This window comes from Opisthorchis viverrini, assembly GCF_000715545.1.
Source record: "Opisthorchis viverrini unplaced genomic scaffold opera_v5_175, whole genome shotgun sequence".
NCBI classification, from domain to species: domain Eukaryota; kingdom Metazoa; phylum Platyhelminthes; class Trematoda; order Opisthorchiida; family Opisthorchiidae; genus Opisthorchis; species Opisthorchis viverrini.
In genome coordinates this window covers 377,542-390,594 of record NW_008751833.1, presented here as the reverse complement: position 1 = coordinate 390,594, position 13,053 = coordinate 377,542, and the positions used below count along the sequence as shown (strand labels likewise).

The 13,053-nt window shown below is 45.7% G+C and overlaps 2 protein-coding genes across 2 annotated transcripts in view; one reads left to right on the top strand and one right to left on the bottom strand.

The window, feature by feature from the left end:
- The window catches only part of T265_14325 (hypothetical protein), a gene marked incomplete at both ends in the record, with an annotated part of 3,807 nt that extends 3,338 nt beyond the window's left edge, over nucleotides 1-469 (top strand). Inside the window, 2 exon segments of the mRNA XM_009173150.1 lie at nucleotides 73-353; nucleotides 359-469. Of these exon segments, the coding sequence (XP_009171414.1) occupies nucleotides 73-353; nucleotides 359-469 (392 nt within the window).
- T265_07581 (hypothetical protein) overlaps nucleotides 1-4,744 on the bottom strand; it is a gene marked incomplete at both ends in the record, with an annotated part of 17,198 nt that extends 12,454 nt beyond the window's left edge. The window contains one exon of the mRNA XM_009173138.1: nucleotides 4,687-4,744. Within this exon, the coding sequence (XP_009171402.1) occupies nucleotides 4,687-4,710 (24 nt within the window). The remainder of the gene's footprint in view (nucleotides 1-4,686) is intronic.
- Between the last annotated feature and the right edge of the window lie 8,309 nt (nucleotides 4,745-13,053).

Sequence of the window (13,053 nt, the reverse complement as noted above, 5' to 3'; positions counted from 1 at the left end):
TTTCTTTGGCTTTCTGTGTCCACCATACTTCACGATCAGATCGCAAGCTCACTTTCACTTGACGTCTAATAGCTCTTCGCACCGGATTATGTTCGGGACCGGCTGGGATAGCCCTTCGAGATTTAAGTAGTGCCACCGTTCGGTCTGATATCCAGTGCTTGAGTGCACCTGGTTGGGTCGTGCCACAGGCAAAATTCCCGCCCAATACTATTATTATTATTATTATAATATTAGGTGAGACTGAGTGTCTGTGCATGCCGGGAAGCTTGGTGGACCCGAAAGGCCGAGGAAATGGAAGATGCAAAACGTCCGCAAATGCAAACGTCCGTTCAAGTGGTCCTCAGAAGCCCCTTGTCAGTTAAATTACTGGGGATCGAAGTGGCTCCCTGATATCCAGCGAAGCAGAACGTTTGAACCGGTGGGCACATTTAATCAAACAGCAATTCAGTTGGCCAACTGCTATCTCTAATCCGAAATCCTGGTATTCAACCAAAAGGAGGATTGTGGATATGTGGCCAACTTCAACCTCAGAAGCGTCCGAGTATATATCTCTACTCAAGGGTCATCGTGTTGCTGGTCCTGAAAGCCCTCCAACTGCTGTGTTAAAAGAGGCCATTGGGTTTCTTATTCAGTGCCTGTCTAGTCTATTTGGGTCTATCTTGGAGAAAGTGACCGTCCCAGACAATCGGAATGAATCGGTAATGGCCCCATTTCAAAAAGGGTAATCGCAGTGAACTTATTGACCGCAAAAGTGTTAGTTTAACTCTTGTCGTGACTAGACTTCTGGCAAGACGGCTCAGTTGTTGGGGAACGAACTTATTGACCGGAAGTTCCGCGGTTCGAACCCGACCTCTGCGCCTCAGCTTCTCCTGTCTAGGCTTGGGCCACCTGACAGTATCCCAGCAATCGTTCCTCTTTAAGATGGCACAACTAGGCAACGAAACAGTAATACAACTACGGTTTCTAGTGTCACTGGTACTTTGTCGAGGTACGCGAAACCTTGGCTCGTGAGTATCAAGCGGGATTCCGTCATAGTAGAGGCTGTGTTGACCACAACCACACATTTCTATAGATGTTAAAGCAACGCCACGTGCACAAACAACCCACAATCTTGGTGTTCGTTAACCTCAAAGGTGCATTCGATTCTGCCGATCTGCCAGCACCGTTAAGTACACTTGCTCTTCAGGGTGTGACCCAGAAGATTTTGAACATAACTAGGACCTCGTATTTATTCTTCTGAGCGTGAGCTCTCCAGTAGCTTCACTGCAAGAAGTGGGTTTCGAGAAGGATGCCCACATTCTCCGTTTTTGTTCGAGCCCGACCTCCGCCTCTCGACTTCCCCTGTCTAGGCTTGGGCAACCTGGCAGTATCCAAGCCCTCGTGCTTCCTTCGCGTGGCATGGCAGCTAGGCACCGAAAGGGTGTTACAGCTGACTGGGTTATTATTAGTGAAGCGAATACTCGGTCTTGAAAACCCCGGTGTTCGAGTTGTTGTTGGTGAGAGCCTGGTCAGCTGGAGTACGCAGAAGACATTCCCTTCATTTTTCAAAACGAAGGCGCAGCAGAAAATTTATGTGAAGAAACTGACCACCATCATACCATCTCTCGCCATGCGTCTAGCACCTTCAAATTGCAAGGTCATGATTCCGAACGTACAGTCTCTAAATATACTCCTCACAATTCGAGAATTTTACGTACATCGGTAGTTGTATTGTAATGAAGTCAGTGCATGAATCCTGAAGACCAGAATCACGTTTGCCTCACTTCTAGCGTCAAAATGGTATATCACTGGGTCTCAATAGTCACCTGCACCAGGCTGCAACAATAGGCGTATTGTTGAGTGGTTGCTACACATGGCCTCTGTGGATGTGAGACGTCTTCAGGTTTATGACCACCGATTTCTCAGAACCGTTGTGCTTTTGGAATTATTAGTGAAGCGAATACTCGGTCTTGAAAACCCCGGTGTTCGAGTTGTTGTTGGTGAGAGCCTGGTCGGCTGGAGTACGCAGAAGACATTCCCTTCATTTTTCAAAACGAAGGCGCAGCAGAAAATTTATGTGAAGAAACTGACCACCATCATACCATCTCTCGCCATGCGTCTAGCACCTTCAAATTGCAAGGTCATGATTCCGAACGTACAGTCTCTAAATATACTCCTCACAATTCGAGAATTTTACGTACATCGGTAGTTGTATTGTAATGAAGTCAGTGCATGAATCCTGAAGACCAGAATCACGTTTGCCTCACTTCTAGCGTCAAAATGGTATATCACTGGGTCTCAATAGTCACCTGCACCAGGCTGCAACAATAGGCGTATTGTTGAGTGGTTGCTACACATGGCCTCTGTGGATGTGAGACGTCTTCAGGTTTATGACCACCGATTTCTCAGAACCGTTGCTGCTTTTGGATGGCGTCAACGGATTGGTAACGAGGTGATTATAAAACGGATATCTGGTTGAGTAGCAGGTGCTCCAGTCGCAAAAAACATCCAGCACCACCGACTAACAACTGTTGTTCTCCGCGCCTCCTTCAAAATGGCGCGAACAATGAGGAGGACAGTGTATGGCTTGACAGAAGTGTATGAAACAGATTACGAAGATTTTAGGGTGTTGTTGGTATCGTAAGCCATCCAGGATAGGTCCCCGTGACCCCGCCTGCGCCTGACTGAAAACAACGCAAGAAATGGCGGCTGACCGATACTAGTGGCATTCGTGATGTCCGTTTCTCTGTAGATTGCCTGATAAGGAGATCGGATATGTAGGTACCCAAGAATGCACGATATAGTCCAGCACTAGGTCCCCTGTCTCACCCACTCTCTTACTCCTTTTTAAATATAATTAAATGAACTTTATGGCTATACGGCAGTGAATCATCATGTCAACACTGATGTTACTATCTTTTATTATGGTATAGTCTACGTGACTTGTCTCGTCCTTAGGAGACGCTGAACGAAATGGCGGCCAACCATTGTTCATCGTCGTTATGCTGCCAGTTGCTGTTCAAATTGTCTGAGTGTTGAAGGTATATATACTTCGAATGTATGTTGCAGGCTGGCCCTGGGTCCCCCATCCTAGTTATTTCTCTTTCGATTGTACGCCTTTATTGAAATACAATAACACGACTGTACGGTACTGAAGCACGAGTGTCCTCCTCCTCTGTAACATTCGGTCACGATGACTCACCAACAAATCTCATCATCATCACCATCACCGATAGCATGACATCAGTTTTTAACACCGATGCTACAACAAATGTTGAGTGCTACTAAATGCAAATTCATAAACGGTAACGGCAGTCTGGAAAGAGCGCGTGAAAAGATTCAGGATGAAGGAAAGGGATAGTCAGAAGTTGGTGGCAAGGTAAGACCTCCAGTCAGTGAATTCTTTGCGTACGGAATCGGCACAGTCCAACCAACTGTCTCACCGAATGCTAGGAACAGAACAGCGAAGTACTGTCTGGAGTCAACGGAATGTCCTGCACCTAACAAGTGTCTTGTAACTGATACTGGGTTACTGGTTGTATACTGACCAATAGCTAGTTGTCTCATGGCGCATATTATGAATTTTGAGATGTACATGCGATTCAATGAGACAGTCGCCCATCCTGCTGATGTGCACACAATCACGGCTGCAGATGAGCTGTTAGGTTACGTGAGCTGCAGAACGGTCGCCCGCTAGAGGTTGCGATGGAGTCTCGGCGCAAATGTGGGCTGACTCAATCGAAGATGAGAAGTGTGGTCAAACAAAAGAGGATTTTAGTCCCTGTCTGATGCTTTCGAATATGTGCATGCCTTAAACGGAAGTCTCAAGATTTCCCCTTAGACGGTAGTGACCACTCTATTCATATACAGGCTGTGTTCCGGATAGCTGTCATTCAGTACGGTTCGATCAGGGGACCCTGAATTGTGCATATAAGCGTTCAGCTGTAGCACCCTTCAGGTGCCTAGCTGTCATGCCAACCGAAGGAACCACGAGGGCTGGGATACTGTCAAGTTGTCCAAGCCTAGAAAGCGGAAGTCGAGACGCGGAGGTCGAATTCGAACCACGGACCTTCCAGTCAGTAAAGTTGCGCTCTAACCAGTTGGGCATATACCCACGTCCTATAAGTGTCTTGACCAAGCAACATTCTTAAGTCACTTGTGCGAAACCTGAAAGTTGGGTGCACTGATCACTCATGAGTATTTTGCAGTAGGCGTTATCCTGACTTATTCTGGGCGAAATATCTAAGAAAGCGAAGCTGGAGTTCGGTTTTCTCTCGTAATACAGAGTAAATGGGATGGGTATTACGGAAACCAAATAGAATCGTCAGTATTGAACATCAAGATGTCGTCAACCACAAATTAGAAGCACTAAAAAGAAACGAAAAGTCTCCGGATCACACTCCTCGAGCTGAAACTGCAACTTAGCCAACATCGAGGGACAGACCTCTATGTGATCGTTGGCTAGGAGTATGTCTGCCCTAGAACTGTAGGCAGTCATAACACTGTGGATGAATTTCCTACGTAGACGACTGATGTCGGTCAGCTTATTACCAATTATATTTTCACACGGTTTTGTTCGAACAGATAAGTAGGGACTTGATGCTTCGAATTTATAATTGCATTTAATCCCAAAAAAGTTTCCATCTGCCGCTGAATATACTACTCATGCAGTCGAGAAGACGCTATGCGGACAATAAAGATACTTACGGCATTTTTGCGCCCCAAGGCCATTGCGAAAGCGTTGCAGCGCTAAACACGAAAAACGCGGTATAGTGATGCCATGCCTTCACTACCTAGTTGTTCAGTTCAGCCCTGCTCGATCACTCACAATAATACATCGACAAAATTTGGAGGTAGCATGTGCTCAGCACTAATCCAGCACCTGGTTCAACGAAGTATCCTTCTATTAGGAAACAGCAGGATAAATGAAAACTCCGGTCTGTGTGCGGAAACGCATAGAGGCATCGCCCGACGCAGTATTCACCATGTAAACCGGTATAAAATCATTTGGGGCTCCATCGCCGGGGAGGCCTCAAATACTCGGTCTTCAAGTTTTCCCTGACTACTCAATCCCCTCAGGTTATTTTTACTCTCAGTTTTTTGGTATCCTGTGCCCATGACGAAAGTGTAGTTCACTCTGAACCACGCCAAACATAGCTTTCGTGCTAAATGTCACAAATCTCCTCGACTTGGTTGAACGAGTTGTTTTTTTATGTTGAATCTTCTGGCCATCATTTCACCACAATTGGCAGAATATAAATCTTGATTTCTCCTGCGAATCAACGGCAATCAGTGACTGTTTTCCCTGCTTGCTTGGCTACTCACGATTAGATTGGTTTGAGGTTGCTTTAAAAGAGCCTATGAGCGTTTACACACTTGTATGTTCCCACGCTTTTGACCGCATGTATATTCTATTACTCTCGGCAACCGTTGTCAATGAGTTCTACGATACTACGGACATACTGACCATTTTCCGTGGCGTTATCCCCGTGTGCGTCCTGTTGATTGAGCTTGCCCCTGGCTACTGATATGTACAAAACCGTTTGTTCACAGAACCAGTTCTCAATGTCACATTTGCTGCCTTCATCCGTGTATTCAACTTCCTAATATATACTGACCGTTTTCAGTCCGCCAGCACAAGCTGTCTTCCAAGAATGAAACTCTACCATCCGAATCTTGCATCATTAACACAATTTGGATAATGCTAAGTATTTGCGACTCCGTATGTACTCATTGTGGACCTGATTAAGTATGAATTACATGATGAGACAGTGCCCGTTTCGGGCACATTTTTCAGTTCACCTAAATTCCTGATGGTTAATTATTTATATTTACTCCAAATCTGTGTTCCACAGAAAACATCTTGGATTTTGCCTATTTCCACGGTTTGTGTCATTACGAGTTGCTCATTTACATTCACTGCCATCCCATGCGCTGAGGGATTTGTTCCGGCTGTGGGTCTCACTGCGGTTTGGATCAATGATAGGAATAGCGGACTGATTGCGCCTTGTTTTCTAGTGGCCAAGAGCCTGTGAGCGTTCTGCGGTCAGGTTTTGCCATCAAGACCTAAGGGTGCCCTCACATTACTTATTGAATCCATTTGTTTTGTCCATTAAGGGATGCGAGGGACTCAAGTATGGATACAGATAAGGGATTGCAATGCCACAAAATGATGCAGTCTAATAAAGCCTTTTGTAACGAGCCGTTCCACATACAAGGACGAAAAGTTCTTAATGATAAAACTCATTAGCAACTAAATTATGAGAAAATGTTGTATTAAACTATCTCAGACTGTCATGAATGGTTAATTGTAGACCGCAGAAGTCTCGCTCACGGAGGGCTTTTTAGAGAGTAAAGCCTGACAGGAATCCAAAGTTTTCCTGACCTACCGTGGATATATTTGTTTATTGCGATGCTTTTTGCGAAAGTTTAGAAGCATACACTGACACAGAGTTAAACAGAGAATGGTCGTGTGAGTCTGTGGACCAGTTTAAAAATTGTTGTATATCAACACATTAGCGCAACGGCCATTTCCCAGACTCGGCGACCTTTTTTGCGTTACTTGTGAGCACCTAAAGGACCGTCCATGACAGACTTCTGGAATGCGCTGTGGGCTTGCTGATACAGCAGGTGAAGATTCTTGTTTAGCAAAATTACCTGAACTTAGTTTATGAATAAATGTATCGTGATTTATCTTCAAAGATGAGGGAGTGAAACAAGGATACACATGGTTTCACCTAGCGTTCTAAGTAGAGTGTGGGGGAAATGGATTTGTCGGTTACTTTCGGTCAGTCCTGACATGACGAGGTGCTCAACAAGTATCATCGCTGAGCAAATGCAACAAGCCTGCCTTCTGTTGCTTCATTTCAGCAGTGGCGCTATAAACATCAGATTCTCGTCCGCTTCATTGCAATAGGAGCATTTAGCGTGTGCGTCTGATGCGCTGCGGTGCATGTGGAACTACCTGAGGAGTGCAACCGCTCCGGTGTTTTGAAGGAAATTGCTGCGGGTGCCTTGGAACTGGGTTGTTGCAGCTGAGATGACGATGGTAATCGATTTAGGCACATACTGGTCAGCTGAAATTTGCTTTGCTGTTGATTTTCTGCAAAAGCTTCCAACCAGTACTCAAGCCTATGGGTCCAGGTCTATCTTTGGCAAAAAGTCTGAAATTCTAAATCTTAAATTAGGAGAGCTCTGCGTGCCATTCCAAGCGCAACGAATTTTAAAGTTTTCCGATACGTCGGAAAATTCTCTACTAGCACCGCTTTAAATCAGGTGCATACTAATTTTTCTGTTGCCCGATACTCTGCCTTGAAGTGTGGTCGCTGGTGAATCCTATGCCTTGTTCCCATTTGCTGACCAGCCACTTTCAGCTGTTAAGGAAATTAACTGTGTTATCACGGTGCTTACGCAGAATGTAGCCGTAATTTGCGTCCAGGTCTCCCTCCTCATCCAGATGACCACTGTAGGTAGGTAAACCTCAGTCATGAGCACTCAGTTGCCACTCATGGCTCGTAAACATAAACCGATTTTGAAAAGGCACACAAAACACGGAGGCACTTCTTCACTTCTTTCGGGTAATCCTTTTTCTAGTCAGTAAACCTATCTCAAAAATATTGGCGAAGACATATGTGGCAGCACCCTCCGAGATTGTAAGTTTTGATAGTGAGCTTGGCACTTCGGAGGTCATGGAAAAAACGCGAAAAAACGAGTTCTCTGATGCGGAATGGCGCAAGCACTAAATGTGCAAAGTGCGAGCAATTGTTGTTCAATAAAATGTGCTGTCTGACTTCGAAAAGTTCTTCCGGTTTTCATGCAGCGTACCAGCATGGAGAACGGCAAAACCGACCATCTAGGCTTCCTTCAAGCAAGGCATGAAAATGTACCAACGATCTTCAGGACAAATGGGCCTTCTTGGTAGTGCAGGGATTTGGGGCAGCAATCGCCCTCATCCTTAACATTCCTCCAGTCCTCAGCAGACAACTATGTTGACGTATTTTAGAAGCCACCTGCGGAAACCGCGAACGTACCTGGAAGTGCACACAAGTAATAAAGTGTACCACACGTCACATCATCGAAAGAACGAAGATCACCTTTACGGCCTATTTTTCGTGATGCAGTGGGAAAGACAATAATAAAAGGCTTATTTTCAAACCTGAAGGGAGCATGCCGAGTGAGTCATGATCAGCCGTTACAACGGAAACGTGGTAGGCAGCAAGACAAGCAGGCATTTTCACCATGTTCTAAGTAATCGTAAATTTTGGGAAACAAGAAACAGAACAACGGGGCGTAAAATACTACTCACTCAATGGTGAAGTCCGTTGACATGAACTGAAACTGAAAACCGCTGCTGGCCATGAGTGACTTTGGGCGATAGAGTAAATGGCCAGTCCCAATTAGCAAAAATGGAAACGGAGGTGGAAAATTCATGGTGGGCACAAATGGCAGGTTTCGTATCGAGAATATGGTTTACAATGAAACCGTGCGGGCTCACCTGTTCCGTTGTGGTGGGGGAGTCACGTTAAAAAGGCATATTCAACAGCGATTATGTTATTGCACAGCGCTGAACGAAAACTGTAAATGATAACGTTGAAGTTGTGGGCAATACACGCTGAAATAGCTAAGCCGGGATAACTAGGTGCAAATAGGGACTCACTGTGTTAGATCGAACTCGTCCTGGAGGCGGCTGGGACCCAGAAAACAAATACCTCCTACTTGCAGACGAAAAAATCGCGCAAGAGGGTGTGGTCAAGATTACTAGGGGAGCATTTGCAAGCAGGCCATCAAACTGGGTACAGCAATATCATCCCGGCATTGCACTGACATCCTTTTCTGGGCAGCCCCCCAATCGGCGTCCTCTTCAAGATGATCCGACCAGAGTTAGACGATTTTGTGGGCAGCGGGATTTTTTCGCTCGGCCATGCGGGTGCAGTGAGGTAGAATATGGCTGATGCACAATCATGGGTTGTTTAAGTTTGATTGGGACCCGTTTAGGATAACCATAGAGCTAGGTACACTTTGGTACACAGCTTCGAAAAATCTGCTGCATTTTCACAATACGTGGCCGAATCGTTCCCAAGAGCGCCCTCGGCTGACGTCTAGGTGCTGTTTGCGTCGTGCCCGATGCGTTGATTTCCACTTGTCACACCAAAGCATTGAAAGAACAAGATTTTACGACGACGTCTGCGTGGACTCGATAGTGTACCAAAGCAGTTATTGGTTTAGATTGGAATGAGGAGTGCTGCTATGAAGTAGCCTAGGAAATTTCCGGTGGAATCCGGCAGAAAATAGGAAGAGATTGACTGGCCTCCACTCATAACGTTCTACCCGAAGAGAACATTCGGATGTGTCGTAGAATTTACCGCTGGGTCCCAAGTTTGCGGAGCATTCGGAGATGCGGCACTGCATGAGACTCTTTTGAGTGGTCCAAATATGGCCTTCGATATTGGTCCCTCATCATTTAGCCGTATCAAGTCTGCCCTTGGACAGTCGCATGTTGACAATAAACAAATTGTATATGGATGTCAAGCTGTTTAACCTCCTCTCCACGAAGGAGGATATTCGTGAATCTTTGCGTAAGAAAACCCCCTGAAACAACTCGAGGCCATATAAAGCTCATCCGAGGATCCAGAGTATAACATTCCTCAGAATGTCTGAGCACATTTACCTGATGCATTTCCAGATACTCGGCAAAAGACGATGTCCTGCTCGTTAGAATTGGGGCGATCGTCACGCAATTAACCCAGAAACCACTGCATATCAGTCAGTGGCTATTTAGCTACGAGCAACACTGGCAAACCGTGCAAGATAGAGGGACGCGATCTGAATTCTCCCAATATAAATAACCTGTTTACCAACATTTTGACATCTACGGCGCAAATTGAGTTTACTATAATTTCTCTCATTGGAACACTGACGTTCACAAGCAGCTCAACAAATTCCTCATGCTGGATAACGTAATTTTTATACCTCACGAGCATTCGGTAGACACTCACAGTCTTCACAGCTCCACAAAGTCGACGCGACTGGGCTTCTGAGAGGAGTCATGCACTCAATTGAGGCTTTTTTAAGAAGAATATTTAGAGTAAAAGTCGGATTAATTAACTTTCCTGAAGGAGTGTCCATGGGAGATCTCGAGGCTCTAATTTCGACTGCTCCTGTTTCGGAGGTGGAAGCTGGATGATTAAAAACTTTCTTGGATTATGTCATAACTTCATCACAAAACTCTGCTTGAAACGTAGTTGCTGTACTTAAGATTATTTCTTGAAAGTTATTTGCATTAGTCGCATAAACTTCCGGTTACTGTTGCCCAGGCAAGGCCCCACCTGGGGTGCTCACTCAGGACACATGGATTACGCAAATCTGGTGGAGCGTGGCAAAAGGATATTGTTGATGGCCTGAATTTTGTCAGCTATGGGAACACTCTGGCGATCCTTGATTGTCTGTAAAGCTGTCGGCACCCTTGAGAACGGCCTAAGTCTTGGGTACACCATTCGTGGACGCAGTTCGGTTGATTAATTTTTCGCCACTGACCGCTCTCATATATGCTGTCAGAACCTGGTGTGAGGGTTTTCAAGATTGAAACGCGCACACTCACCAGATGACAGTTTTCCTAGTCTTTGGCGTTTGGTATCAGAAATATCCTTCCTGTTGTGGTTGTCCATGCTAAACATCGTACCCGTATCAAATCTCTTTTAGATTTTTTCATGTACACCCTCGAGCTGGTTAGCTCGCGGCTTAGCTATGAAAACTTGGAGAGCGATGCTGCGCTTTCAGTTAGAGAGAAGCAATTAAATCATTAATACACACGTAACTCGAAAAACCTGGGCGAATTGCCCGATCCTTCGGAATGGGTTCGGTGATTAAATGCACCCCGTTTCAATTAATGAGATCTATGGTAACTAGTTTTTAGGATTGTAACTCCAGAACAGTAAGCGATCATCACCGTTGTGAACCGGAGTACCGATAGCTTCCCTCTTCGTGTGAGGATAAAATTCTCCATCAGCCAGCCGATGAACACTCACGTGAAAGTATTTGCCAGATATGGCGTTGTTGCCCTTAGGATCTTTGGATGCACTCCATCTGGCTTTCATGAAATGGGGCGGCTTATCGAGTGCGAAGATAAACAACTTTATCCATCCGGTAAGCTGAGCTTCAGGTATAGGTAATTTATGTTCCCCAGCTTAGGTCGCATACGATGATGTAGCTGAAAAAACGAATACGTGTAATGCTTCATGTAGGCTTCGGCTACCGCTACTCGGTCGTCCGTTGGGCCTCCATTTTTACTCCTCAACGATAGGGCTGTTGGTCCCATGTAGGTTTCGAACGAACCTGTGAAGCCCAAGGTTCTCCCGGCTAGCATTAGCCCGGGGTCAAATGTGATCACACATCAGCCACCATACATGATGCAACTTAATCATTGCTAGATCGACCAGGTATATTTCTATGGCAATTGTGACACCCAGTAAGGCCAGTAAGTCAATGAGTTAAAGAGCCAATCAAGCAACACGGCCCGCTTCCAACTCGAAATATTTATAAAGCATTTCACAATATAATACACGGGGTGTGGGCTGTGTGGAGACAACAAACCACCTTTGTGGTTTGTGGGGCGACCGGATAATAGCCACACTAGTGTTTGCATAAGAAATAAGGCAACGACCATCCGGATTAAATGATGCATGTAAGCTAATCACACGGGCCAGTCAAATTTGATAGTGACTGAGCGTACAGCGTACCGCATAGAAACCCCGAACTGTTGCGCGGGGAAAGCGGTAATGACGGCCTAGTTTCATACGTGAAAACGCCTCCCATTTTTCATGTTTCGAGTCGCTTTGAAAAACAAAGCTGCTACTTTGGCGTGTTAGGAGGCTTTAGCGGTAAAATTATCCCTTGGGATATGCTGCCTGCAACTTCGTTCTGCAAGACGCAGCCATGGTAAGAAGACCAAGGGGGAGCAGTGAAAATAAGAGCAATGAAGCATTTCATTACTAGTAGTTGTGCCAAGAGGCAACTCGAAAGCAAAGCTGTAGTAGGAAGGTTGAGCCAGTAAGGTTTTTCCCCAAGCAAACATCATGTCGATGTTCATGGAAGCAGTGGGGCCGCCTTTCTTCGAGGAAGGACAGTTTGGGAACGGTCGGTTCTGAAAACTTCTGGTCCCAGTCTCCCACGGTTTTCCCCCGGCCGTGGGTCAAAATTCTCTTAAGACCAGAAAGCCTGAGGCTGATCAAAGGACACCTGTGCGCGTTTTCGTCAGGAGTGAAAAAAGTAATGCTTTTTTAATGCGCCTTGGGGTTACGCCAACACCCTAGAGCCCAACAGGTTATACTTCTGAGTCGGCACGGTTACACGAGAAAGACCCAACAACCGGTATCCTTCAAGGCAGGGGGTGGAGACAGTGTCAATGAACAAGTCGTTTCACCCATCCACTGTCTCGTGTGCCACATTGTGAAGGCTCATGGTGAGATGACAGTTCAAACGTTCCCCCTCAGCCCAGTAAATTGCGAAATATCATTTTCAGGCATGGTTATTAGTCCTTCCTCGGAACCTTCCCACCACATAGGCTAGGCCACTTGACTGTCGATTATTTGACCTACATGACCTAAGTGTCTCGCTGTCCAGTGAAAATGGGCAAAATGGCAATTCGCCAGATGCACTAGGTTCTTTCTACGTGACTTTTAACATCCGTACTCCACGTCACATTGGCAAACATGAAATGCTCGCTCCGAAATTATGCTTGTTTACAATTGGCGTATGCTATGTCGTCTAAAAAACATAAGACAGTCGTGCTTAGGCACAAAATAAGCTCATTCTTGTCTCTCTTCTCGTGTGTTCGGTGATTTTGAAGCGATGACTCGCGGAATATAAGGTTTTGGGGTTATAGACGGTCCCGGATTTGAATGTGCATTGATATGTTGGGTTCTGGCGAACAGTCATCCATGAGGCATATGACTACCAGCTTAATCAAGCTGACTGCCACTCAACATAAAAGCGGCACCGATATGCAGTTTCAACAATCCCTCGATGGTCCGCAGTTACGACCCTTTCCAGCAAGAGTTATTCGAGCTCTCCGCAGAG